At 43.3% G+C, this 27,571-nt stretch overlaps 1 protein-coding gene and 1 long non-coding RNA gene across 6 annotated transcripts in view; one reads left to right on the top strand and one right to left on the bottom strand.

The window, feature by feature from the left end:
- The window catches only part of HIVEP2 (HIVEP zinc finger 2), a 136,375-nt gene extending 111,529 nt beyond the window's left edge, over positions 1–24,846 (top strand). For all 5 annotated transcript variants that reach the window (XM_081186262.1, XM_081186265.1, XM_081186261.1 and 2 more), the window contains 7 exons: positions 3,187–3,231; positions 5,926–11,456; positions 12,920–13,074; positions 15,974–16,149; positions 18,455–18,556; positions 19,400–20,295; positions 22,236–24,846. In XM_081186262.1, the coding sequence (XP_081042388.1) occupies positions 6,327–11,456; positions 12,920–13,074; positions 15,974–16,149; positions 18,455–18,556; positions 19,400–20,295; positions 22,236–23,066 (7,290 nt within the window). In that variant the 5' untranslated portion in view covers positions 3,187–3,231; positions 5,926–6,326 and the 3' untranslated portion in view covers positions 23,067–24,846. The remainder of the gene's footprint in view (positions 1–3,186; positions 3,232–5,925; positions 11,457–12,919; positions 13,075–15,973; positions 16,150–18,454; positions 18,557–19,399; positions 20,296–22,235) is intronic.
- On the bottom strand, positions 5,235–12,601 carry LOC308582841. Its single transcript, XR_014005912.1, has 2 exons — positions 11,583–12,601; positions 5,235–5,442 (listed from the first exon to the last, which is right to left on the bottom strand). It is a non-coding gene; the product is annotated as an uncharacterized lncRNA (long non-coding RNA).
- Positions 24,847–27,571: the final 2,725 nt, after the last annotated feature.

Below are 27,571 nucleotides of genomic sequence, written 5' to 3'. Positions count from 1 at the left end.
ACGCGCCCAAAATGGTTGCTGCCTGTATGTAAATATTTACGAACAAGCCTGTGATAGAGCCAGTGTAGTGCAGTTGCTAGTATGATGGCCAGGCATTTGGGACGCTGAAGTTCATATCCCCACTTGGTCTCGGAACATGCTTTGCAACTTTGGGAAAATCACTTTCTCTAAGCTTAATGAATTGTGTTGTTTTGGTTTTTCTAGCATGGAAGAACTTAAAAATATTCAAAATAAAAAAAAAATTCCTTCCTGTAGCACACCTTAAAGACCAACTATTAGTTGGTCTTTAAGGTGCTACAGGAAGGATTTTTTTTTTTTATTTTGACTATGGCAGACCAACACGGCTACCTATCTGTAACTTAAAAATATTCAAGTAATGGAAACTCAGTAAGTTTTGGAGGTAGAATGTACCCTTTTCTACATTTAAAAAGTTTCTCCTGGTTGAGTTCATTCTGCATGTGGAAAAGGATTCTATATGAGCTAATGAGCTGGTATAACGTGTGTGTGTGTGTGTGTGTGTGTGTGTGTGTGTGTGTAACACACAACCATTCAATCTTTCATGAAGAGCCAGTGAAAAGTCCTGGAAATTACATTCCTACATGGAAAAACTTGGGAAACAGTGTAGACTGCCAGCTACAAAGCCACAACCACAAGAGACTTATAACCTCTCTCTACCCTGCTTTATTAGCAAATATTGAACATCTGAAATGAAATGTATATGATCTGGTAAAATAAATACTACTCCATCACTGGGAGATCCAAAGAAAGTTTTCACTTTGTTTCTTAATAATGCTTGATGAAAAGAGTAGAATACCAGACCCTCCTCTTATTAAAGGTTTGCAATTTGAAGTCCAAATGTTATACTGCTTGGGGTTGCCTGACTGTCACTTGGAGAACCTTGTGTGTTAGTCAGAATGTTAGATGCCTCGTACCAGGTCAGACTATTTGAACTGGATACCTTTCCTGTCACTGAGCTATGGTAACCCCCCCGTCCCCCGCCACACACACACTGCTGCCAGGCACAACTGGCAGAAGCAGAGAGACTCTCCATCAGATTGTGACAGTGTGCACAGGTAACTTCTAGTGGATGCTATAGGCACAGCATGCAGCACTTGACTTATGGAGACCTGCTACATGGAGGCAGATGAACCTCTGAAAGCAGGCTGTTCAAAGGTATGGGAACCACTACTAAAACGGCACTTTTTCCATTAAAGCAATTCAGTTGATAATAAAATTATGGGTAAAACCCGTCCATCAAGACAAGCAAAGTGACCTCAGTCCCATAAGAGGGCCCAAAACAAAACAAAAAACACCCAGCTGTGCTAATGGTTGTGAAAGGCAGACATAAAAGTTTTAGGAAGTGCTGTCAGGGTGCATTTGACCCCACCTGAGTTAACCAGCCATGATAAAAATGGGTGAAACAAAGCTTATTAGTGGTACCGATGGTGACTGTGGACGAATTAGCTTGACTGAGGCCTTCCTGGAACTTGGGCTGTGTAGCGGTGCCCTCCCTGTGGAACGCCCTTCCTTCAGATGTCAAGGACATAAAAAAACTACACAACTTTTAGAAGACATCTGAAGGCAGCCCTGTATTGGAAAGGTTTTAATGCTTGATGTTTTACTATGTTTTTATATATGCTGTAAGCTGCCCAGAGTGGCATGGGGAAACCCAGACAGATGGGTGGGGTATTATTACTACTACTACTACTACTACTACTACTACTACAACAACATTTTAAACACACCTAGGTTGCTCTCTTAACCAGGTGGGGATTGAAGCTGGTTTTGGTAGTGGTGGTGGTGGTGGTGGGGAACTCACCCAAATGCAGGACAGATACAGGGTGGATGTGGATTGTGGCTAACATCTTGCATGCTCCACTTCCCATACCAGTGGCTGCAGAGTAAATGGGAGTGTGTACACTGAATAAATGGTTAGTGGGATGGAGAAAGTGGGACGTCTGAAGAGGGAAGATGGGGACCCATCCTGCTGCTGCATTTGCAGATCTTTGAAATGGAGAACTGCCTGAGCGAGGCACACTGTTGCACGTGAGGCGATTCTCTACCCTGTCTTTTGTATTTGACCTGCCCCATGTGGGTCCCTCTTGTTAGATTGCGGTCAGTTTGTTTACCAGGGCAGCTATAGAATTGGCAGGATTCTTGCTGCTTTTGACATTTTCATCACTGTGGCTGACAGAGATATTTGGTAAGAAGGAAAGATGTTATTTCCTTTATTTATGTAATAGCATCGTTATTTTGCTCGTAACCATCTGGCTTTCTTCAGAGTCAGTTCCCTCCCCCAAGCAACTGTGCCTTTTTATTTATTTGGTGCTTGGCTAGTGAGATAATTAATTAGCTTATTAATGAAGCCAGTATTTTGTACATTGCAATTTGAAAATTATTTGTAAGCCAACATCTGTTCTTTATATGAAGAAACATAATAAGTATGGTGCAAAAATAATTTATTGATTTCTCCCATCCTTTTGAACAGACATTCCTTTTGTGACAGGGGTGTGGGGCCTTTTTCCCATTGAGGACATTTTAACTACTGGGAAAACAGAGTTTCAACCAATGGGGGGGGGGGCTGATCTAGACCCAAAAGTATGTGGAGCCACAGACAAATGTAGGTGGGATTTGCAATGTTGCAGAATTGCATTGCGCTCTCCTTTCTACCTGTTCCCTCCCTCCCTCCCTCTCTCTTCCTCTTTCTCCTCATCTTTTCATCGCTTTAGCCTTCCCCAGTTCTCTCTCCCCACTGCCTACCTCAACACAGGTAAGAACTGATCTCCTGCAGAGGTCTTTCCCCTCCTCCATACCTTGTTTATTCTATCATTTTTGTCTCTCATCCCCCATCCTGGACTCACTATACAGCGGCTTCATTTCCTTATTTAGCACTGCTGGGGAGGCCAGTGGCAGAGATATTGGAGTTTCTTGACTGTATACTCAAAGGTGTAACATAAAAAGCTATATTGGCTAGGACTTTTTTAAAAAAACCATATTCTTCAGAATAGAAGGTCATGTGTCCGTTCCCCCTCCCAAAAAAACCCCCAAACAGTTTCTGTTCATTGAAGATGGATAAGCACTGGAACAATTTTAAAATAGCTCTCCCTCTCTCTCTTTGTGCAAGGTCCATATAGATTTTTAACATTTTCCTAATTATTTTTATTTTGTTTTTTTCTTTCTCTCTAGGAAGCTTCAAGATAGTCATGTACAGTAGATGCCAAGAAGATGCAGGTAACTTTAAAAACAACAATATTCAAATTAAAGATATCCTTTGCTCTGGGACTAGAACAGGAAAGATTTCAAAACAAAATGAAGATATCCTATCCTTGGTAGCATGTATCATGGCTCTTCTATTTATGTGGAAAACAAGCAGAAACTGTTTAAGCAAAACTTAGACATATGCAGCTTTTTGGAGTTAGATGCCAATGGCCTGATCTAGTAATTGCCTTAGTTGTTTGATAGTTTTGCATATTCTGCATTCAAAGACTTGCAAAGAATCTTGCTAGCTGCAGATCTTCCACAAACAGGCTGGCACTGGATGCTGCTGCATAAGTTGTAAGGACCAAACTAGGCTAATGTATGGGCTAAATTTCTGGTATATTAATTTTTTACATGTTAAATCATATATTAGGGGCTCTGAATTGGAACAGAGCGGCTGTGGGCTAACTGCAGTTTGTAGGGGATTTAGACTGGGAATAGAATCCGCAGTGGAAAGGGTCTAGTTTGGTGCCCCCTGCTGCTGCTTTTCAGTAAAATTTTAAAACATCACGAGATTGCTGCATGGATCTGTATGTCACACGTAGGTTGGACCTAGCATGACCTAATCTGTGTGGATATGAGTAGGGAGCCACAAGAACAAGATTTGCACATGCATATCTTGTAATCACCTTCCCTTAAAAGCCAACAGGACACATAGCTTCTCCTTCCTACTTTGTGAGCCAGGTAGAAACACAGAGATGATCCTTCTTAGAGTAGACCCTCTAGAACTAATGGACTTTCAGCAGGTCTATTCAGAGTACTGTATTTTTCGCTCTATAAGACACACTTTCCCCCTCCTAAAAAGTAAGTGGGAAAGCCCTCAAGAGCCGCACACACGCTCCACACGCTCTTTAAAGGGAGCGTGGCTCTTGGGGGAGCCTTCATCCCGCTGCCCTGAAGAGGCTTCACCTGGCTATCTCAGAAGCCAGAACAGCAAGAGGCTATCCCAGAAGCCAGATCCCTCTTGCTGTTCTGGCTTCTGGGATTCAGAATACTTTTTTTCTTGTTTTCCTCCTCCAAAAACTAGGTGCGTCTTATGGTCTGGTGTGTCTTATAGAAAAATACGGTATCTTTTAGTTGGTTGTTATCTCCCATAGTCCCTTCCAGCACTATATCATTTTGCTGCTTCTGACATGAGGTAGTCCTGCTGCCCATCACAATTACTGCTATTGTTCCACAGATAATATATGCTTACTGGTGTGGTTTCCAATTCTGTGTCCAGGGCAGCTGTCTACCAGCTCTATCTGGTATGCAAGGTGAGACCCTACCTGCCTGTGGACTGTCTTGCCAAAGTGGTGCGTGCTCTGGTTATCTCCCGCTTGGACTACTGAAACACACTCTACGTGGTGCTACCTTTGAAGGTGACCCGGAAACTACAACTAATCCAGAATATGGCAGCTAGACTGGTGACTGGGAACAGCTCCCGAGACCACATAATACTGGTCTTGAAATACCTACATTGGCTTCCAGTATGTTTCCGAGCACAATTCAAAGTGTTGGTGCTGACCTTTAAAGCCCTAAACGGCCTCGGCCCAGTATACCTGAAGGAGCGTCTCCACCCCCATCGTTCAACCCAGACACTGAGGTCCAGTGCCAAGGGCCTTCTGGCGGTTTCCTCATTGCGAGAAGCAAAGCTACAGGGAACCAGGCAGAGGGCCTTCTCGGTAGTGGCGCCCTCCATGTGGAACGCCCTCTCATCAGATGTCAAAGAAATAAACAACTATCTGACATTTGGAAGACATCTGAAGGCAGCCCTATTTAGGGAAGTTTTTAATAACTGATGTTTTAATGTATTTTTAATCTTTTGTTGGAAGCCGCCCAGAGGGTATTAATAATAATAATAATAATAATAATAATAATAATAATAATAATAATAATATATTATTCCAATCCATGTCATTTCATTTTTAAAACAAAAACCCAAACAAACCTTTTTTTTTGCAACTTCACAAACTTCCATTTGAGCCATTGCTTGATTGTTTTTAGGATTTTCTCCATATATTGTCTGCACAGATAGGTTGAGTGGAAGCACTGTTTCTTAATAAATATATTTGGTGGTATCAGGCCAGAACTAGACATTGTGGAAGCTGCATGGTTATTGCTGTAAACAGTGGTCCTTGGTCTCTCCTTCCTCTGTAACATCTAGCGGCATGATGTTGTGAGCTTTTTGGCACCTCCAAGCAGCTGTTATCAAGTGGAAGCAAGGTTCGGGAAAATCAGAGCTCAGTAATGCTGCATCACACACTTTCCATTTTATTTTCATTTTAAAGAAAATCCTTATTACATTTATATCCCACCTTTTTTCCAAAGAGTTCAAGGTTGTGCTCATGGTCCATATTATCCCCTCCATATTATCCTCACAATAGACCTGTGAGGTAGGTTAGGCTGAGAGTTGGTGACTGGCCCAAGGACACCCATGAGACTACATGGCTGAGTGGGGAGTTGAACCCTGATCCCCCAGGTCCTAGTCCAGCACTCTAACCACTGCACACCACATTGGTTTGTTGAATATCATGAGGGAAAAAGGAGGAAGAGGTGGGAGACAGCTGCTTTCAGCAACAACCAAGTGACTCGGAGAACATCTAGTCCCAGCCTCATTCACTCAATTGAACGTTTCTTAAATATTTTGTTGCATTGATCTCTCTTTTTTAACTTTCTCTCTTACAGACTACTGCATCTTTTTGGGAGGAATGTCTAGAACCCTGCTTTAGTTGACGAGCAAATATATCCCCCTGGATCATTCTTCTTCTGAACACTTAAAAACCATGGATAATGTTCAAATGCCACAGCAAGTCTTGATGGATGTATAATAAAACTGTTCAGAGACACTTCCTGCCATGAACAGAACTGTGTGACAATTAACTTTTTTTTTAGCATAGAGCTACGAAAGATCTAATGCCTATAAGACTACTGCGTGGACCGTTCCACAGAGAAAGAGAAGTCTGTGAACTTGGAACAGCTCTGGAGAAATGGGAGCAACTTAACTTTAAAAAAGCACAGCACTGGAGAAACTTCATGTGCCTGAACAGCTTTCGAGTGAACTAGCACTTAAGACCTTGCGCGACAAAATGGACTCCGGAGATACAGCTGTAGGGCAAAATGCTACCTCAAGGTCTGGAGAAACAGCTAAAGTACCAAGTAGATGGAGGCAGGAACATTCGGCTAATGTTAAGATGAGCGCACTTGGCAGCCTGGAAGGACAGACACAAAGGGACCCCGAGCACATGGCGGACCCGGCATCTGCACAGCTTTTCAGTTCTGGGAAAGGAGTGTCATCTAGCGACGTTGCCCAGCAAGCCACAGACAAGCAATACCCGCAGCACCTTCCGAGTCCTTACTCATGTCAACATTCGCTTTCTTTCCCCCAGCATTCATTGCCACAAGGATTCCTGCACAACCTGAAGCCGCATCAGAGCCTAGAAGGCCACAAATGGCAGTTTCCTGGCCACCTGCAGCCGGTTGCCTCCGAGGACTTGTTTCCATTTCACGTGCATGGCCATAGCGGAAGCTACTCCAGGAAGAAGATTTCGAGTCTGAACCCTGCTTATAGCCAGTATTCTCAGAAGTGTATAGAGCAACAGTCGGAAGATGGTCATAAGAAAGAACACAAACCCAAAAAGCCTGGCAAATACATTTGCCCGTACTGCAGCCGGGCTTGTGCCAAACCTAGTGTACTTAAGAAACATATTCGGTCTCACACTGGGGAACGTCCATACCCTTGTGTCCCTTGCGGCTTCTCGTTTAAGACAAAGAGCAATTTATACAAGCACAGGAAATCGCATGCCCATGCGATCAAAGCGGGATTAGTACCTTTCACAGAGTCGGCTGTATCTAAATTGGACCTAGACGCCAGTTTTATCGACGTGGAGGCAGAGATACATTCAGATGGCGAGCAGAGTACAGATACTGATGAAGAGACTTCGTTATTTGTCGAAGGTTCTGACAAACTGAGCCCCGTTCCGCAGATTCCATTGGACATCGGTAGCAGAAGTGGCTTTCACTCATCCATAGAAGAATCCCTGGGAGGCCCAATGAAAGTCCCCATTTTGATTATTCCCAAAAGTGGTGTGCAGTTACCATGTGAAAGCTCCCCACACATTGGATCTGACAATCTGCAAAACACATTAATTAGTAAGTCTGATGACTCTCATACAGTTAAGCAGCGACTTGCACTAAGACTATCTGAGAAAAAAGGGCAGGATTCTGAGCAGTCATTAAATCTCTTAAGCCCCCACAGCAAAGGAAGTACTGACTCTGGTTATTTTTCGCGCTCAGAGAGTGCCGAGCAGCAAATAAGCCCACCAAATACAAATGCAAAGTCTTATGAAGAAATAATCTTTGGAAAATTCTATAGGATTAATCAAAGGATGGCACAACCTTTAGCGACAGCCAATCAGGATCGTAGCTCGATGGGTAGAAAAGGCAAGGCAGAGCCCCTACCTCTCACAAACCCTAGATTAGAAATGAAGATGCTTGAAGAGCGAATGTCTCCAAATAAAGAAGCACTAATTGATCCAAGCAAAATGAGCACTATAAAAAGTAGCCAAGTCTTTAACGACAGCAGTATGGAATCCAAACAGTCTCAGAATGTCACATCATCCATCAAAAGTGAATCAAGCCTTTATCCAGGAAGCCACCCAAGTGATTCATCTCTCCTAGAGCCTCCAGCAGATACAAACCCGCTTATTAGAAGCAACTCCATGCCGACATCGTCTGCAACCAACTTGAATGTCCCTTCAGCTTTAAGAGGAAGCCATTCATTTGACGAGAGGATGACTGGTTCCGATGATGTGTTTTACCCCGGGACAATAGGAACACCCCACCAGCGCATGCTAATACGACAAGCGGCCTTTGAGCTGCCATCGCTGCAGGAAGGACACTCAGATTCAGAGTACCATGGGAGAATAGCAAAGAACATTATGGTTGCTTCCAGCAGGTCAACTGTAGGAGAAAAAGGGTCGGGCATGAAGAAGTTGCTAACAGGGGAGAGGCCCTTTTATGAGGGGGACGCCTCTGGGAAGCACTACAGGAAATGGGAAGATTATGGGCCTTTGAAGCAAAGCTATAGAGACACACCATCTCTGAGCGGGTCAAAGCAAGGGGGAGAATTTTATCCTGAATCATCTGCACAGTTGCAGGCAGTGTCTTCTACATATAGCATTACATTTGAAACTAGAAAGCGCAGAATACAAAAGAGTGTTGGAGATGAGGAAGACACCCCATCCCTGTGCAGCGGTGCTTCTGGCAGCCCCATGAGTGGCGATTTTGATCCTAAATTACAAATCCAGGAAGGGCCAAGGACCAGATATGCCATCCAAAGCCACGACAGTTCTGTGCACTCTCACCCGGACCGCTTTGAAATTTGCAGATCCCACCTGCAGTCTGGAAGCCCAGCCACAAGTTTAGAAGAATGCTCTTTGACAAGCGATCAAGAAAAGGCTTCGGAGTCCCTGAGCAGAAAAGGCAACGTAATCTCCGTCATTCAACACACAAATTCATTAAGCCGGCCCAACTCATTTGAAAGGTCCGAATCTACAGAGCTTGTCGTTTGCCAGCAAGATAAGATGTATTCGTCGTCTGAGACTTGTGAAAGTGAGATTGCAGATTCCCCAATGAGCCCGGATAGGGTCCCACAAACGGAAAACGCTGACAGCATTGTTTGCAAGCAGCCTTCTTCATCCCAACATTCTCAGTCATATCACATGCAGCCCAGGCTTGTTCGCCAGCATAATATACAGGTACCCGAAATCCGCGTGACGGAGGAGCCCGATAAACCCGAGAGAGAGAGGGAAGCCCCAGCCAAAGAGCCGGAGAAGCCTGCAGAAGAGTTCCAGTGGCCACAGAGGAGCGAAACCCTTTCTCAGCTGCCGGCCGAGAAGCTACCTCCGAAGAAGAAACGCTTGCGGCTGGCTGACTTGGAGCACTCCTCTGGAGAGTCCAGCTTTGAGTCCACAGGGACGAGCCTTTCTCGGAGCCCTAGCCAAGAGAGCAATTTGTCCCATAGTTCCAGTTTGTCCATGTCCTTCGAGAGGGAGGACAGTATCAAGTTTGTAACGTCAACAAGGCAGGATGAGTTTGGCAAACAGTCTGAGTTTTTAACCGTCCCGGCTGGCGGTTACTCACTCTCTGTCCCTGGGCATCACCAACAGAAGGAAATGAGGCGCTGCTCGTCCGAACAGATGCCCTGTCCCCACCCTGCCGAAATCCCTGAGATCCGAAGCAAATCCTTTGACTACGGGAATCTGACCCATGCTTCTGCAGTAGGTCCTCTTCCTACCTCTTTATCTCCAGCAAGAGAAAGGAAAAAATGCTTTTTGGTTCGCCAGGCTTCTTTCAGTGGTTCTCCGGAGATTTCCCAAGCTGATCCAAGCATGGAACAAAATATAAAGCAAGAGCAAATGGAGCATGGGCATGCCGGCCTTCGGTCTTCCCACGTGGCTTGGCCTCTTTCCCCCTCTTCTGTCCAGTCAGATGACTCCGGGAAGCAGTCTGCTGGTTCTTGTCCCCCACGCAGCACTAGTTTATCTCCACTTTCCCATTCCTCAATCCCGCAAGCACCTTATATTCCAAGCAAATACTCAACAGAACAGCAACATCTATTTGCACTGCAAGAAAAGGTTCCCTTTCTCCCCTTCCAGAACACGTTGTTGCAGTTTCCGTATCCGTCAGTCTGCATGGTTCACTTGCCCTCTCAGCCCCTGTGGCCTTCGGAACTCTCTCAGTCCCCCTTTCCACATCATTTTGTACAGCAGCTTCAGAAAACTTACTCCAAGCAACCTTTCTCAACTGAAAGCCACCCTGGTTACCACCTGGAATATGCTCAGGAGCATATCAGAAAGAAAACTGCTGATTATGTGCATGCTAAAGAGCAAACCTACCAGCGTTACTCAGGAACATCAGGACAGTATTCTAAAAATGCACTTGCAACATACCAGCCCGATTGTAGCATTAAATCAACCGATACCTCTTCTGAACAACAGCTACAGGTGGATTTTGAAACCCAGAATATTGGGCCTGCCCAATCGTTACCGGGCACAGTTGTTCCCGTCAGGATCCAGACCCACGTGCCATCCTATGGTAGTGTTATGTACACAAGCATTTCCCAGATTCTTGCTCAGAGCAGCAGCCCTGCCATTGTCATTTGCAAAGTCGACGAAACTCTTTCTCAAAGGACATTAGCCACCAGTGCAACCATGCACGGCATAGGATTCAACATAGCGCAGATGTTAGGCCAGCATGGAGGGTTGTGGAAAGTACCACAGACCTTGTCCCTGAACTTAGATCCTTCCATCCCATTGTGCTTAACCTCCAGCTCAGATAGTGCCTCTACCCTAGGCGGAAACAAGCGAATGCTTTCACCGGCAAGCAGCCTGGAGCTCTTCATGGAAACCAAGCAACAAAAGAGAGTAAAGGATGAAAAGATGTATGGGCAGATTGTCGAGGAGCTAAGTGCTGTAGAACTCACCAGTTCGGACATAAAGAAAAGCTTCCCCAGACCTCAAAAGCCTCAGCTGGTTAGGCAGAGCTGTACTACTGAGCCAAAAGAAAGCGTGCCGTCCTCCTCTCCGTTGCCGTCCTCGTCATCTCAAGATTCGCCAGCTACCAACATGCCTCCCACTGAGCTTTCCCCAGTAAGCAGAGAGAAACTCCCTAGCTTTGACTCTGCTTCTCCAGGGCAAAAGTCTAGTGGTACCTCGGAAGGCCGAGAATCTCCAGAAGAACTGGACGTAGATGAAGCATCATCTGACATGAGTCTCAGCCCCACCAGGTTGCCATCAGCGGAAAGCCAGATAGAAGATGAACCCAAGCAACAGAAATTGCCGTTTGGTATGTTGGTACAAATGGCATCGCAGCCAAGTGGGAAAGCGGTGACTTCGACAATTCTCCTGACAGATCTCGCAGACTTCCAGCAAATCCTACAGTTCCCTAGTTTACGCACTACCACAACTGTGAGCTGGTGCTTCTTAAACTACACAAAGCCTAGTTTTGTTCAGCAAACAACCCTGAAATCGTCTGTTTATGCTTCATGGTGCATTAGTTCTTGTAACCCAAACCCATCAGGATTGAGTACGAAGATTACCCTTGCACTCCTACGGTCCAAACAGAAAAACAGCACAGAAATTTATACACTGGCTCCAATGTATAGGCCCGGAACAGGGAAATTGACATCATCAAGTGCATGGAAACAGTTTGCTCAGGTAACTAACCAATTCTTAAAGATTCACCCGTTTTTATTTAGACTTTACAGTATACAGCAAACCGAGATGCTTTCAAGTCTTTTCAGTGTAATGCTTTTGGAATAGTTCCTCTAGAGTAATGAATACCTTTCTTTGGAATGCAAATTCTCAGGGGATTTCTCAGGAAGCAGGAGCAAACACGGATGTGGCATCCTGGACATGGATCTCACCCCTGAACGATTTCAACACTTTCCAAGTATATTCAGAAATTGTTCCAAAGCCGCTCCCTTGGAGAGAGGGAGAGAGACATTAAAACTGGCTTGTTATAAAGCATAAAAACCAGAAAAAAATAAGTACATCTGGTATTTCAGAATGTGTCAGAAGATGTACTTATTATAGATCATCTTCTAACCAGAATGCAATGAACCTATATAAGTGCCTCATACTCAGAGAGAGAGAGATGTGGCCTCTGTTGGTTTTTTTTTAACCCTGTTGTCTCTTTGTATATCATGGTGCCTTCGGATAAAATTTATGGCTTTGAAAAACTGGTAAATCTAGACAACAACTTTGGAGGCCCTAGTTTCCGTGTTCATTTTCTCCAGTGTTTTTAATACCTCTTGGTTAAAATATGAATAAATGAAAATTAGACAGGAGCTTCTAGGTTGTTGCCAAAAGTTAATGTTATATGAAAGATAAATCTGCATGTCCTAGTCATGGGCTTTAGAAACTTTGAAGCTATCGACTATGGCTGGAAAAACATGTCCAGCTCAAGGCACCAGCCTTTTTTTAAAAACAAACCAAAACATTGTAGGTGACAATCCTTTAAAAGCCCAAATAAATTAGATAATGAGGCTCTAGCATCAAATGTGGAATGGCCCAGGATATTTCCAGCCCTGACATGACTATACTATTCCTCCTAGTTAGAGCACATGGCTGTTTCCCAAGAAGTTGTGGATTTATGTCTCAGCTATGAATGAGTACCTAATGCTTTGGGTTGGGGAGATCAAAGGCAGATGGACATGGGTTGTTGCCACATCACTGCCTTTTGAACTGTAGGCAGAGAAACTAGTGTGTCTTAACCACACCAACCCCGATGGGCCAGATGGCTTTGAGCAGACTGTGCCTTGAAATCCCAGTGCTAGCAGTGGACAGATTTTGATCGCCTAGTAAGTCTTCTTTATCTTTCCTTTTTTTCGTGTTTATATGGCGGCATGATGCGGTGTTGTGCTTACAGCATCCCTGGGCACTTCAAAAACTTTCCTCTGCTGCCTCTTGCCTATCTTGTTTATTCCTTGACAAAGTCAAAGGGCCAGATTAATTGGCTTTTCTGAGTCTGAGCATGATGTAAGGTCTAAGTATGTCCTAAAGCATTTACAGTAATATGACACAATGCAGTTACTCTGTTTACGTTTGTGGCATTGATTCCGAGTTTCAAGCATTAACAACAATTAGTGACTCTGTGTTGTTGTTTTTCCATTTCACAGATGAAACAGGAGCCGTTCTTCCTATATGGCAGCAAGTTTGAAAAGAAAGTAGCGGGGAATGTTATCAAGGAAAGAATTAAAGGAGACAGCCATGGTGATAAAGATATCGTATCCAAACAAACTGAGCCAATGCGAATTAAGATTTTTGAAGGAGGGTAAGAACATACATTTGGAAATATCATGTGTGTTCTGTTATTTTTTAGAACAGATTTTTAGGGTTCATACAAGCAGCTTGTGCTAGGTCCAATATCATGGTCTTGAGTCCATGTGATGGGGCAAGTGAACTGAGGTAAAACAGGTCTGGATCTCATCATTACCTGGATGGACAACTGCTGAAAATCTGGGATATTGCACCATGACTTAAGCGAGTAAAGGCGAGAAATTAAAAATCCGCTGGAATTCTTGTATTTTTCCTTCTTCTTCTTCTTTAAATAGTTGAGCCATCAACCACATTTGACTTTTGAAACTACTATCAGGCATTGACAGGATGGGAGAAATTGCCCTGTCATGAAAAGGAATCAAAAATTCTTTAGATTGGACTTATGGGGGGAAATCTAGAGGTTGTTTGTATCCCAGCTATTCTTTTGTAATTTTGAAATATGCCATTTGTAAGTTACTTTCTGCCTTTATAAATAAGGGTTTAGGTAGACAGTGGTCTTACAATAAAACATTTGTATGGCAAAACAATGCAAAAATGCATGCTACCAGTGAGTTAAAGCAACCATACAGAATATAACAAAGAAGATGGAACTAAATGCATTCTGAATGCCCTTTAGGTAAAAGAGCAGGGTCACATGCTAATAAACAAATAACTCCTATGATTTCCCTTGATATGTACTATTCATTAAACTGTTGACAAGATCCATTAATGTATTTCCTCTATAGATTGACTCTGATTCCAGTAAACATTAAACGATGCATTGCTTTAAATTAAGCATCAACATTTGCCCTTCCCAGTCATATATGTACACTAGCAGTCAGCTTGCTTTTTGGTATTTGGTATTTTCCAAGACATTCCTCAACAGACAACTTCCTATTATTTCTCCAGTTCCTGCTGCTACAATTTTAACTGCAGTCAACACATTTCCCACCAGCTCCTCCTGTGTCTTATTTAAACACTCCCTTATACAATTTCAAAGGATAACTTGTAGACAAAAGTCTTTGCTCCATTATTGCCCAAGTAAATTTTAATACTAACTCTCCCCCTTGTTCTTCAAAAATATTTTAAAATAAAGCATATTGAACTAGTTCAGATGTATGAGAACAGCTCTCAGCTCTGTCCTTCCCATCCAATACAACCATGAGGAGGAGTTTTGAAGCATCCATATATCTCTCCTATTTTTAAAAAAACTAGCTACAGCTTGCTGTACCATCCAAACCCAGGAAACTAGTTAGTCTTAACTGTGGTTTACTAAAATGGAAGGATTCACATGGCTTAGCATATTAAGAACAAGCAGCAGAAGGCCTTGGACTCATAGGCTACCTCTTTTCTCGTCTCTCCAGCACGGCCATGAGCAGATTCCGCTTCTGTTTTAGATTAACCACAGTTTAGGGTTTGGATGTAATACTGAAATGGTTAATCTTAAAAATGGAGGCAGCTTCTGAAACTATGGTTTGAAATTCACTTATCTTCTGGAAACTTCTATATCAGCAATGAGCTTATTCTTTTACAAGCTCGCTTAGTGTGCCTGGTTGAGGCAAGCTGTCTTGTTATCATCATTCAAACAGCATTAGCCACTGATAGGTAGCATGATTCAAATGAAGACATTTGAATAGCAAAATTTGCTTTCCATGACCTGCAGCTCCAAATGCCAAGAGGATTTCAGAAGCCATCTTTCAGGAAATTCACTAATTTAATTTAGTAAGTTAAGTTGACACTGTTCTGAATTCTGCAGATCATCCGGTGTCATCCAGAAGAATCGGCTCAGGCAAATAGGAGAGACGTAGAGTTGTTTTTTTAAGAGTAAGGAGGTTAGTCTGTGACATTTTATGGGAGAAGGAAAATTCAGAGTATCATACTGATGGGGTCTTAGCTAGTACAACAATAAAAATAACATATGTATCATGAAGATAAAAAAAAAAAAATTAAGATTCTAGCACCTGACTTAGGAGTCAGATCAGATTCTCCCTTTTGGTGAATGTCTTGAAAGCTCTTGGTTATTTCTGTACTGCCCCCTCATAAAATACCCGGGTAAGGCACAACTATAAAACGTAAAACACCATAAAAATACACGTGATAATAAAAGTGGTGGGCTAAATCAATTTATACAACTGCACAGGCCCAGCAGCATAAAAAGGTCTTCAAGAGATGCCTAAAAGTCAAAAGTAAGGATGCTGGAAGAGTGTTCCACTGCATGGGCCTGGGGGCACTAAATGCCCCACTTCTAGTGAATGCCACTCAGGCCTTCATAACAGAACTCACCCTGATGATCTCAGTGATCAAACTGAGATACAAGGGCTCAGGTGGTCCTTAATGGACCCTAGACCCATGTTTTCCAGGGCTTTTTATAGCAACACAAAAACCTTGACTCTGGTCTGGTAGGTTATGGGTAGCCTGTGCAAAGGTTTTAGCAGATGTGTCATATGCTGTCAGTGGCGTAGCGTGGGGGGTGCAGGGGGGGCCGGCCGCACCGGGCGCAACATCTGGGGGTTAGGGTTAGGGGGCGCAAATCCACGGGTTAGGGGGCGCAAATTACTTGCCTTGCCCCGGGTGCTGACAACCCACGCTACGCCACTGTATGCTGTCAGCCACATGCTCCCATCAGCAGCCCAGCCACCATGTACTACACCAGCTGGAGCTTCCAGGCCAAGCCGAAGGATAGCCCTACAGAGAGTGCATTCTTCAGAGGGCTTGGGTGCCAGGCTTCATGAGAGTAGCAGTTTGGTTCCCAATCTTGCAAATGCTCAGTGCTTAGAAACCTTGTTGATTTTTTTAGTAGAGCCATGTGTAGTGGCCACAGAATGTGACCTAAAACTAAAGATGCTGCTGTAAGGTACTGGCTGTGTATGTGGATGCTTAAAAGCCCCATTTTGAAATTGCCTTTCTTCCAACAGGTATAAATCCAACGAGGATTATGTATATGTTAGAGGACGAGGGCGTGGAAAGTACATTTGTGAAGAATGTGGGATTCGCTGCAAGAAGCCAAGCATGCTTAAAAAACATATCCGAACTCATACAGACGTACGGCCTTATATATGCAAGTTGTGCAATTTTGCCTTCAAAACAAAAGGTACTTAGTCGTTCTTACTCTGGGGCGGTGGGGGTGGGGTGGTCTCTTCTTGGCTGTCTGCCAACCATCTTTCCAAATGCAAAGGTGGTTTTCTTAAAGCAAGGTGGTTTTATTTATGAAAACGAGACCTCTTGAAATGCAACTTTCCCCTCTTTATCTAAGTGATTCAAGGATTTATGTGAGACGGAGAGCCACTCTGTATAACTTAATTAAGAAATATGGGCTTCTGCCCAGCCCATCTGTCTGCAAAGGAAATGTAGTGGCATAAAATTTAAAAAAAACTGCCTTGGCAAACGTTACTTTTGTGCTCCAAATGTTATGGTGCAAGTATTAATTACATTAGGGGATTGTACATTTGCAGTGGCACATTGCAGAAGCAGAACATTAGCTGCAGGGCAGAGAATTCCTGATCTGCGTTTATGGTGGGTCAGTTTCACATTGATAAATAATGCAGAAATCCACAGACTCCAGGTGGGCCACTCCATCCACAGTGGTATTAATTATGGATTGAGATCTGATAGCTTGTGTTCACATGTACTTACCAGCTCAAGAGAGGGGGTGGTGGTAGAGAAACTTCCATTTGTCAGCCTGAGGCATTACATATAGCAGTACTCCTTGGTGCAGAATTTCCCATGGAACCAAATCCTAAAGGGATATTTCACTGGCATTTTCTTTTATTGTTTACATTCCCTAAATCTTGGCCAAACCCTGCTTCTGATGTACCTCTTGGCCATGGCGATGTTCTAGTGTGTGTGCACGTATTTCATGAAAGATGCAGGTCCTTGCTGGTTTTGCAGCCATAATATGACAGTAGCTGCTTTGGTGGCCCTGGTAGATGTCTCTGGGCTCCAACTCTCATAACCACCTTACGATTCAAAGATTGTGGATAGTTTGCAGTCAGGAACATTGCCCTTCAGAAGTACACGTGTGTTTGGGAGGCTGCTGTGTTTCTTGATGGAGACAGTAGCTGCAGCAGCCAATAATTTCTTTAACACTGCCGCAGCTGGGGCTGACCAAGACATGGCTTCCATCATTCATTTTATTAAATTAATTGTACTTATGCCCTAACTTTCCAACATAGGCCTCACAGCTCCAAATAAATAAATGCTCTCTATCTTGCATCTACTCTGGGTAGATTGCAAAATAAACAAACAAAAATGAATAGCGCGCTAAAACTCTAAATGCTACCTAAATTCTGGCTGTACATTTTTGAGGCGTTACCCATGACAACGAAGAACCAAGGGGAGGCTGAAAAAAAACCCTAATATAATTCTTTGTGCACTCAAATTCTCAGGCAAATATGGTTATGGATTATATTTCAGTGACAAATTGCAAAGAGGTGGCTGAGCTAGTCTGTTGCGGCAGAAACGGCGACAGGCTCTTGTGGCACCTCCAAGCGTATTGAGTCATTATTGTGTAAGGTTTTGTGAGTCTGTAGAAGTGAAGTGTGTGATGAAGCCCACTTTTGTCCACAAAAGCTTGTGTGATCATAAGAGACTCCTCAAGTCTCTTCCTGAATTGTATTTCAGCCACTGCAGCTAGAAGATAGAGGCTGAAAATCAGTGCTGCTGTTCTGCTTGCAGAGTGGCTTTGATTCAGCAGAGGTATCCCCTAACACAACTGAAAGGGAAGTAACCATCTTAGAAACTTCTGCAGCCCACTGTGTCACCTTCTGCCACATTATTCTGGAAAGTCACACAACCATCTGGAAACTAATTTTCAGAAGTTGAGGGGGATCTGCAGGGGAAAGAGGGACAAAAATCACCTTCCCTTCTCTTATATTACCTTTGCAGAATTAAAAGCCACTCTGCACGTGGAAAGGCAGCATCAGAATTCACCCCAGTCTGGTCTTAAATCATTCCTAGATTGTCCCTTGGTGCCTTGTCTTTTAAAGGCCCTGTTTTGGGGCCTTGTATTAGTATCCGATGCAAACAACTGAGTGGCAATCCTTTCTCAGCATATTTGCATTGGCTAATCACCAACGGATTGTAAGGATGATGCTAAACACGATCAAAATATTATTATTAATAATAATAGGGTTGTCTGAGCAGCACAGTATAAAAAGAAGATAGGCTAAACATTCCTGAGCACCAGGACTAAGGATACCAGCACCTAAGAATATACATGCAGATACCCTATATGCAATTACTCTTGCTACAATAGCGTTCAAATTGAGTGGATATGTTCCATCTGCCTGTCCAGTTTATTTGTTCTCTGTCTAGTTGGGGGGGGGGCAGGAGGACTGCATAACGCCAACAAGTTTCCCCATCCCCAGTGCCATCTAATTAGTGTCATCTTTCCACAGGAAATCTGACAAAACATATGAAATCTAAAGCACACATGAAAAAATGCCTGGAGCTGGGGGTATCTATGACATCGGTGGATGATGCTGAAACAGAAGAAGCAGGTATGTCACAATGAGTTCAGTGACTTGCTGTGGTCTTTGCAGTATGCAAATCATGCATCACATTTTATCACTTGCTGACAAGAGAGGATGTGTTAAGAACCCCCCCCCCCAATTTTCTCATGTCAACACAAAGCATCGAAACTATTTTGACATTTTTGTCTGAGACTTACAGAGTGTAGGATTTCATTGATTCTGAAAATGGCTTCCCTGCCCCCTCCCCATCCCAAATGGAGTGTAAACGTTGGTCGTAGCACGCAGAGTATTCTTAAAGGTTGACATGCAAACACATTCCCAATTAGTGTGAAAACATTCTGTACCTCGCAAGCTATATGAGACCTGTCCAAGCTGTATGTACAAGGTGATAATGGGCAGAATTTTTCTGCAAACTGCGGAATCCAGATTATACTCCTGTCAGTTTGATACATCCTTGGGCACTTGAGAATCCTAGTTCCTAATTCTGTTGGGAGGGGAAATCTTAATTTAGGCCTCATGCTTACAGAGTAAATCTTTAATAGGTAAAGACTTGAGATGCCAAGCTCAGATTGTCTAACTGTGCAATCCTAAACATGTCTACTTGGAAGTAAGTCCCACTGAGTTCACTGAGAGTTACTCCCAGGTGTGTAGCCTTTCAAGACCCTGTAAGTGCTATTTTGTCAAACCCCAACCAGTCACCATGTGACTTGGGTTCTCATCCTACCCTGCAGAAGTTTTAGAGAGCCATAGAAAACAATGGTATTTTAGTGCTTGATTGTGACAGCTGCTTTGTGTGTGGGAAAGCTGTATGGTCAAGTCTGGAAGTATGTCTCTGACTTATGCTCTTTTGACTTGTCACAATTGTTTCAGAAAATATGGATGACACACAACACGAAGTCAAGAAGAGCAGCATGGCTGGTTCGTCAACAGAGCACCAGTTCTCTGATGCTGAGGAATCGGATGGAGATGATGGAGAGGACAATGATGACGATGATGAAGACGAGGATGATTTTGATGACACCCTTGGAGATTCAACACCCAAAACAAGATCCCGAAGCACTAGCCCCCAACCCCCAAGGTTCTCCTCATCTGTGAATGCTGCTACAGCATCCTATGGTGGTTCTCCTGACAGTTCAGTGGGACATTCATCCTTGATAAGTTATCTTGTCACTTTACCAAGCATTCAGGTTACTCAGCTCCTCACACAAAGTGACACTTGTGATGATTCACAGATGACAGAATATCAGAGGTTTTTCCAGAACAAAAGTACAGATTCAGAACCGGACAAAGATAGACTTGACATACCTTGCTGCATGGATGAAGACTACATTGTTTCTTTGGAGTCCAACTCTCCTAGAGACTTTTCATCTTCCAGCAGACAGTCCTCACCTGGGTATGATTCTTCACCGTACAGAGATAATTCACCAAAGAGGTATTTGATGCCCAAAGGAGATTTGTCACCTAGAAGGCATTTATCACCAAGGAGAGAGATTTCACCCATCAGACACGTATCACCAAGGAAGGAAGCTGTACTGAGGAGAGAGTTATCACCACGGAGAGATGTGTCACCAAGACGCCATCTATCACCAAGGAGACCCATGTCACCTGGGAAAGATGTATCATCCCGAAGAGATCTGTCTCCACGAAGAGAGAGAAGGTATATGGCCTCAGTTAGAGCAGCATCACCCCGAAGAGGGTTGTACCATAACCCAACGTTGCCCATGGGCCAGTATTTGCAGTCGGAGTCCGTTCCATTGGGACAGTCGGTGAGTTGAAAAGAACATGGTAATCCAAAATGTGAACTTCATTTATCTGATAGTGTTCTGTAACTATGAGTGGTTGGCATAAGCAAAGCATAAAGCATAGTTGTGTTATTTATTCTAGTCAGAAGTACAATGGATGAAAGGGGCAGTGATTTGTACAACAGAACCTTATGGAAGAGTCACTGGCAGGCCACAGTAAGTGCCGAAAACCATGTGGCACAGACAACTAATAGAAGGATCAACAGGGGTCCCCTCAACAGCATCCTAGTAGTCCTGTTGCAATTGTTGGGAGCTGAATAGTTCCCCCCAAAAAAACCTTCCCCCATGTCCCATGTTAAAATGACTCTAGACCTTATTGTTCTTTCCATCGGCAAATACCAGAAAAAACATCCATGTATATAGGCAAATGAAGGTTCAGTGTGCCTTGACTTGCTGGCTTTTGTTTGGAAAGAACATTGAAGATGAGTTGTAGTCCAAAACATCATTGGATCTGAACTCTAGAAACATAGAGTTGGAAGGGGCCCTTAGGATCATCTCCAACCCCCAGTAATGCAGGAATATGTAGCTTTCCCTTACGGAGATCAAACCTGCAGCCTGGAGGACAGCAGGTTGGCCATGGCTGATTGAGAATAACTTCCTCACCCACTGCTTCTCAGGAAAGGGTCCCAGGAAGGGCAAACCAGGAGATAAACTCTCAAGATCCTTCCTAGAACAAGCTAGTACAGCTGCCCTTCTATCATCTGTCTGTTTTGTTCTCCACAATTAGGATTATTCCCTGTGGATGCAAAGAATTGAATTTGGACGCACAAGAGTAGCAATTTTTGAACCGTTGAATGGGCTTCCTGATGCATTTGAGCACTTCCACAGACCAAAATATTATTGCTTTCAGTTATCTTAGGGGGGAGGAAGAAGGCAACAACTGAAAACCAGTCACCATTGTTACTGTCACATAAAGGAAAGGGGCGCATTGCCTCTAATTCAGTGTTTCCCAACCGGTGTTCCGCGGCACACGCGTGTGCCGTGAGACGTTGCCTCGTGTGCCGCAAGATGCCTGGAGGGAGGCGGGCGAGTCGGGCGGCGAGAGGCGGGGCGGCGGCGGCGAGGAGAGGCCGCTCCTCCTGCTGCTGCCTGGTGCTCCTCCTCGCAGCCGGCAGCGCTGCCTGGGCGCCTCCGCGCGACTCTGCCTCGCTGGGTTTGGTCTCCCAGCAGAGACGGGTCACACGCGCACCTCCCTCCCTCCCTCAGCCTGCGCGGAGGGAGAGCCAGAGAGAGGCATCGCTCCTGCGCGGCGGGAGAGGGAGCAGCCGGAGCGATGCCCCAAACGAGCTGAATTCCGAGCGAGGGACTGAGGGGGGAGGGGAAAAACTTTCACTTTCGTGCGTCCCTCCCGGCGTGACGCTGCACGCTGACGTCACGGGGCAGGGCTTTAATGGTGGTGTGCCGCGAGATTTTTTTTCAGTAAACAGGTGTGCCGTTGCCCAAAAAAGTTTGGGAAACACTGCTAATTAACCAGTCAACTATTTAGGCCTCAACTGTTTTCCTCCTCCTTCTCAATATTACATTATAAGAACTGACAAATAGAGGAAAACAAAGAATAGCGGAGATGTCTGTGTTCCTGCAGATCTATCAACATTGCTTTCACATGGGTCTGAGCTATTGACATTTGTTTATAAGCCGAGCCTTTGTGTGTGATATGTCGGAAGGTGAATTTAAAATGTATAAAGAGGGCATGGGTGACAGTATTTGCTCTGCAGAGCATCTTATAGTCGTGGCAATTTGCTCTAGATGGCAGAGAGGCAAGGTTTTGTAGCCACAATGTCTCTTGCATGTTACCTCTTGTTCTTTGATGACACATTATGCTGAACCAGAGGTAGCATTGTAGAATAGATTTGCTAGTCTTGCGATAGCTGCTGCTAATTGTGAATATCTTTCTCTGCTCGCAGAGTTCAAGACCAGGATTGTTCCAGGGACCTTATTTCAATATTTCTGGGGAAAAGGGACTTCTGGAGCATCATGGATCTAGCCTGTTCCCTGAGGGTCCTACTGACTATGTCTTCAGCCACCTCCCACTACACTCTCAGCAGCAGCTTCGCGCCCCCATCCCAATGATGCCCATTGGCGGCATCCAAATAGTCCATTCGGTACCTGCAGCCCTTTCAGGTTTACACCCTCCGTCCATCTTGTCCCTCCCCAAAGAGGGCTCTGGTGAAAAGAAGAGGGCAGCTTCGGAAACCATCGCTCAAGAATCGTGCATTGTTTTGAAGCACCACGAGAAGCGCACCTGCCCTCACGCTCTGCACACCGCCGCTCAAGGCGCCGCATCGCCTTCTCAGCTGCTGCTGCTGCAACAAAGCACTTCGGAAGACGGCGTCGTCGAGAGGGAGCAGGAGGAAAACATACAGACTTGTACAAAAGCCATAGCTTCTCTCCGAATCGCAGCCGAGGAAGGCCTACACGGGACAGAGCAGTCGCAGAGGGATTCTGAGCCTCCGCAGAAACCCTCGGAAAGTGCACATTTTAGCATTAAACACTTTAGTGGCTCCGAGCCAGGCCAGATCTGTGCCTCAGCCACCTCCCCTGACTTGCACAGTGGTGAAAAGGACCTTTTTGGTACATCACAGACTGCGTTATCTCATTCCACCTTTTACAGCAAAAGCAGTGCGGATGTCAGACAGTTAGGCTATCTTAGTAAGCAAGATTCCCCATCAAGCACACCGGAAAGAAGAGAACCACCCTCCGAAAAAAGCAACCCACAGCGATCCGAAAATGTGTGAAGACTTTAATACATGTGTTTACTCCGACCCCCGACTCCCCGCCCCTAGTGATAGAAGGAAGTATTCATCTTTATAGCATGCCGGTTCTAAGTTACAGTAGTTTGCTATTATATATACTTTTGTTATATCAAAAGAATTGAGTAAAACTACGAGTCATCATGAGCCTGACCAAAACGAAATTTCAAAGTTCTTATTGGGTCTGGTACTTTTAACCTGTACAGATGTTTGTGCCTTTTCTTTACTTTTGCTTATATTCTTATAAGCATTTTTTTAGCGGTAATTTGTACATATTTTAGAATTTGTGTATCTGCTTTGTAATAAATGTAATTTCTTTCCTTTTTTGGACACTTTGACCTAAACGATGTAAAGCAAAAAACAAAAAAAGCATCAATATATATGTGAGGTTGCACTAAAATATTTTTATATGATTAAAACTGAACAGCTTTTATGTACAGCTCTGATTCTGTAATACTAATATTTATTTACTTTGTTTCATAAATTGTACATTTTTTCTTAATGTTGCGGATTGCTTTTCTATGTGAAGCATGGGATTTACTGTTGCATTATTAGAACAAAAAAAATGTATATTGTAAACAAGATATTTAAACTAGAGTATCTTATTCTGCACTTATGCATTAGTTTAAAACAAAAATAAGATAAAAGGATGTATCAGTCCATTCTTAACTCTTGTAATTTTTTGTCTCTTGTTTGCTGGATCGACTATAACTTAAAAGTGCTGATTGTGGTTTTAAAAAGATAGTACCGTAAAGCATTAAAGTAAAACCATGTGCTATTGTGAGTTTTTTCAAAGCTTTATAAAACAGTTATAAATATATTAAAAGTATTTGGTCTTATGTGAACATGTTGCTCTATATGCTCCTTTAAAAGAAAATGGGAAAACATTCCACCCCATGTAAATATGTGCGAATTAAAAAAAGCAAAAGGAAAAAAAAGCGGTGCAATTTCATGTAGATTGTTTGGACACTTAGAGACCTCACCCTGCTCCAAGTGAAGTCAGCGGAAGTTGTGAATTTGACTTGAACGGAAGCAGGATCAGGTGATAGGGCACCACATATCTTTATTAAAGTGTCTTTAAAAAAGAGAAGAAGAAGAATGGAACTCTGGCTCCCTTGGCTTTGACTATAGCGGAATCAGGCTTCCAGCTCAGGTGAGAAAGCATGTCTGACTGTATAGATCTCTGTTATCGGCGGGGCCGGTAGTTGTGGTCGTCAGTGCTGGGCACTGCATGCAGCAGGTGGAGCCATGGAAATGACCTGGGGAGCCTCCATACTAGTTGATAGCCAAGGAGCCTAGTCATATTGCCAAGTTATCTCATTCGTATGTGGGGACTTTAGGGTGGGTTAGGGGAGGGAATATTAGACGAAGGCTTTACAGCCATTTCTGGACAACCAAGACAACCGGTAGGCATTTTTCTCACCAGAATAAAAATTACCATCCCCATATGTCTTATCTAAGGGAAAAGGTCAGCGGAGAAAATGAATTCTCTCCTTCGAGATTTAGGGCATTTATAGCATGCAGTGGTTTCAGGAGGAGACGGGAAAGAACCATTGCTTATTTGTTTGGAAGGCATAATGGAGGCCGCTCCCTTCACCCTGCCCCTCCCCAATATCCATGCATACACCCAAGTCAAGAAAATTCTGGGGTCTTTTCTGTGCTATTTAGTGGATTATAATTCTGTGAAAAAAGTTTGTATATTGAATTGCAATACATTTAAGGAGTGTTCTTTAAAAAAAAGAAATAAATATACAGTTACATTACATACCTAGCGTCTAGTTTTCATGTGTTTTAATTATTTTTTTCCCAGGCTAGCAATGTCGCTCTTTTAGGCTGCAATCCTATGCCTTCTATATGTATGAATAAGCCCCATAGAAATGAGTCTACTTCCAAATAAAGACTTATAGGATTGGACGGCATGTTGCATAATGTGACATTTTGTTGGGCATGAGCACGCATGTAACTGGCCTGGTTTTGCATGAAATAACAGTAAAAGCCGTTGACGCTTTGGCTGTCTTGCCTATTGCTACGTTTCTGCCAAATATTTTATATCTATTGCACACTTCTGAATAAGGAAAAAATCATCATAAATCATCATCTGAGCATTGCCCATACTCAAACGTTTAAACCTCTTGACCTGAGTATCTTCCAAAGAGATGAGTCTGCAACAGCTTGTTGTCTGTAAACAACCTGACAAATCTGTAATTACTAATCTGCACATATTTCAGGGTTACAACCCAGCAATGAGTTAAATAAGCAATGCACTTACCTCTATATTCCATTGTAGGGGGCGGCGGGAATTAGCAGTGCTAAGTCTCTGCAGATACCGTGTTCTATGGTGGTAAAAGACGACCTACCTCTCTTTGGCTAAATCAGCTTTTAACAAGAGACACAGGGTGTCATTGTTACCCTAGGCTCATTTTCTTTTAATTTGTTGGTAAAATGTCAATGAAATGTGGATATCTTTGGTTAAATTAAGGCACAGGAATGTGGTATTCTTCCTAATTGTGTTTGCTATGTGTTTGAGCTGATTGCTGTGAACTGCCCTGAGATCTACGGGTGAAGGACTGTATACAAATTTAATAAATAATATTAATAATTCCAACATAGTTGCAGCTCCCCGGTCATTTTTGCTCAGTAATATGTAGAACACATTCCTGGACAGACATATACACAAAAAGGCTAATATGGATTGGTTTATCCATATCACTTTTCAGGGACAACCCCTTTGGCATGACCCAGTAGTTATCTGGGATCATTCCTAGAAATGGTAGGTGACATAATCTTTGCATTTCTCTCTCACCCCAGGCTTCATTATATGGTTGCAATTTGAACTCATTTATGTAGAGTTGAATATTCCAGAAAAGCTTGTTTTCAAGTAAGAGAATCCAGAACCTGGGGAAAGGAATGTAGCTCAGTATTGGACCACGTGCTTTGCATGCAAAAGATGCCACATACAATTCTGGATATCTCCAGTTATGTCTGAGAAAGAATCCTGTCTGAAACTTTCCAGAGCTGCTACCAGTTGATGAACACAAGGCTAAACATGGACCAGTGGTCTGGCTCAGTAAGGCAGCCTTCTGTGTAAGCAGCAGCTTTGCATCTTGCAAACGCCAGTTTGCATATTGTACTGTCAAACTGAATTCTTCCCTGTCTTTCAGACAAGTCCTAAAACAGGGCCATTCATATCCAAGGGACTTGAGATCTGTGCATAAAAATGTAAACGAGCTGTGGGAGAGAGGAAATAGGGGTCCAATTCAGACATCCCAGCAAGCTATCCATCTCTATGCAGATACTTTTAAGTGTTTGCCTTTAGTATCCATCATTGAACTAGAAATAAAACATGAACGAAAAGGATGATCCAATTCTGTAACACAAAAAAATAAGGCTTATGCTTTTAAAAAGTAAATATATGTAAAAAGTTTCAGTGAAAAGTTTTCCTGCTTGCCTTAGTGCATTATGTCTATAGGGGAGGTATAATCCTGATTTCCTGCTATTGTGTTTTCTCAAAGTGGTTCATAAATAAAATACCTATTCAGGCTTCCAAACGCTCATGAAGGAAAGATAGGCCTACACATTTCTAGCCCTTTCTGATATTTTTCTGCATTCCCAGAGAAACATCTGGTGCAGTCTTTATGATATCATCCATCCAGCATTTCACTAAGTGAAAATATCTGTAGAATAAGCTGTTATGCTGTGTCCAGATAAAATATACCTGAATACCTACCCTAAGCAAGTGGTTACACTTCTAAACACACTCTTGCTTTTCTAGTACTGTCCCGAAGGGTTCAATTAAGTTTTCACAAGTGGAGGGTTGCAGAAACATTGTCCCAAATCTCTTCCAAACTGAGGATTTGCATACTAAATTCTAACACAGCACAAATATCTCTGTGCATTTCTCTCATTGCTGTCTCTTTTTGTTGTTTTTCTTTTTATTTATATGCATCAAATTTTTAACAACAGTACAAATAAAATGGTGGGTGATAGCTGGGAGCACCGCAGATGGTCAGAAACAGACATCTGGCCAGGAATCGACAAAAAGATTGAGAAAATACTATTATATGTCCTGGAATTTCTCATTTTTCTGCTGAACATAATTTCCATTTCCCATAAGTCCTGCTGTATCTACCAAACTTCTTTTTCAAGCTTCCAGACTCTTGCTGTTTGCAATCCTTTACTCAGTCTCCAGGGTCCCTTTACTTTGCATTCACGGTTAGAACAGCTCTTTCTGCCACCTCCACTTAACTCCAGACTCTGCTCCTGCCTGTTTGGAGAGGTTTCCTTTAATCCCAGAGGCTGGCATGGAGCAGGTGTGATGGGGCAGGTATGTATGGTTATGTGCCGATCCCTTCATTTCTAGTCACAACTAGCAGGACATGCAACTAACAAGACATGTGGTGATCTCAACTTGGAAAGAGTAACCTGGTAAATTCCAGCAACTCAATAATTGCCAGTGAGAATTTATGACCTGGAGTAATTCACAGAGAGGT

This window comes from Podarcis bocagei (assembly GCF_964188305.1).
Source record: "Podarcis bocagei genome assembly, chromosome: 3".
In the NCBI taxonomy this organism is placed as follows: domain Eukaryota; kingdom Metazoa; phylum Chordata; class Lepidosauria; order Squamata; family Lacertidae; genus Podarcis; species Podarcis bocagei.
Note: the sequence above shows the minus strand (reverse complement) of the source record. Positions and strands in the feature narration are given on the sequence as shown.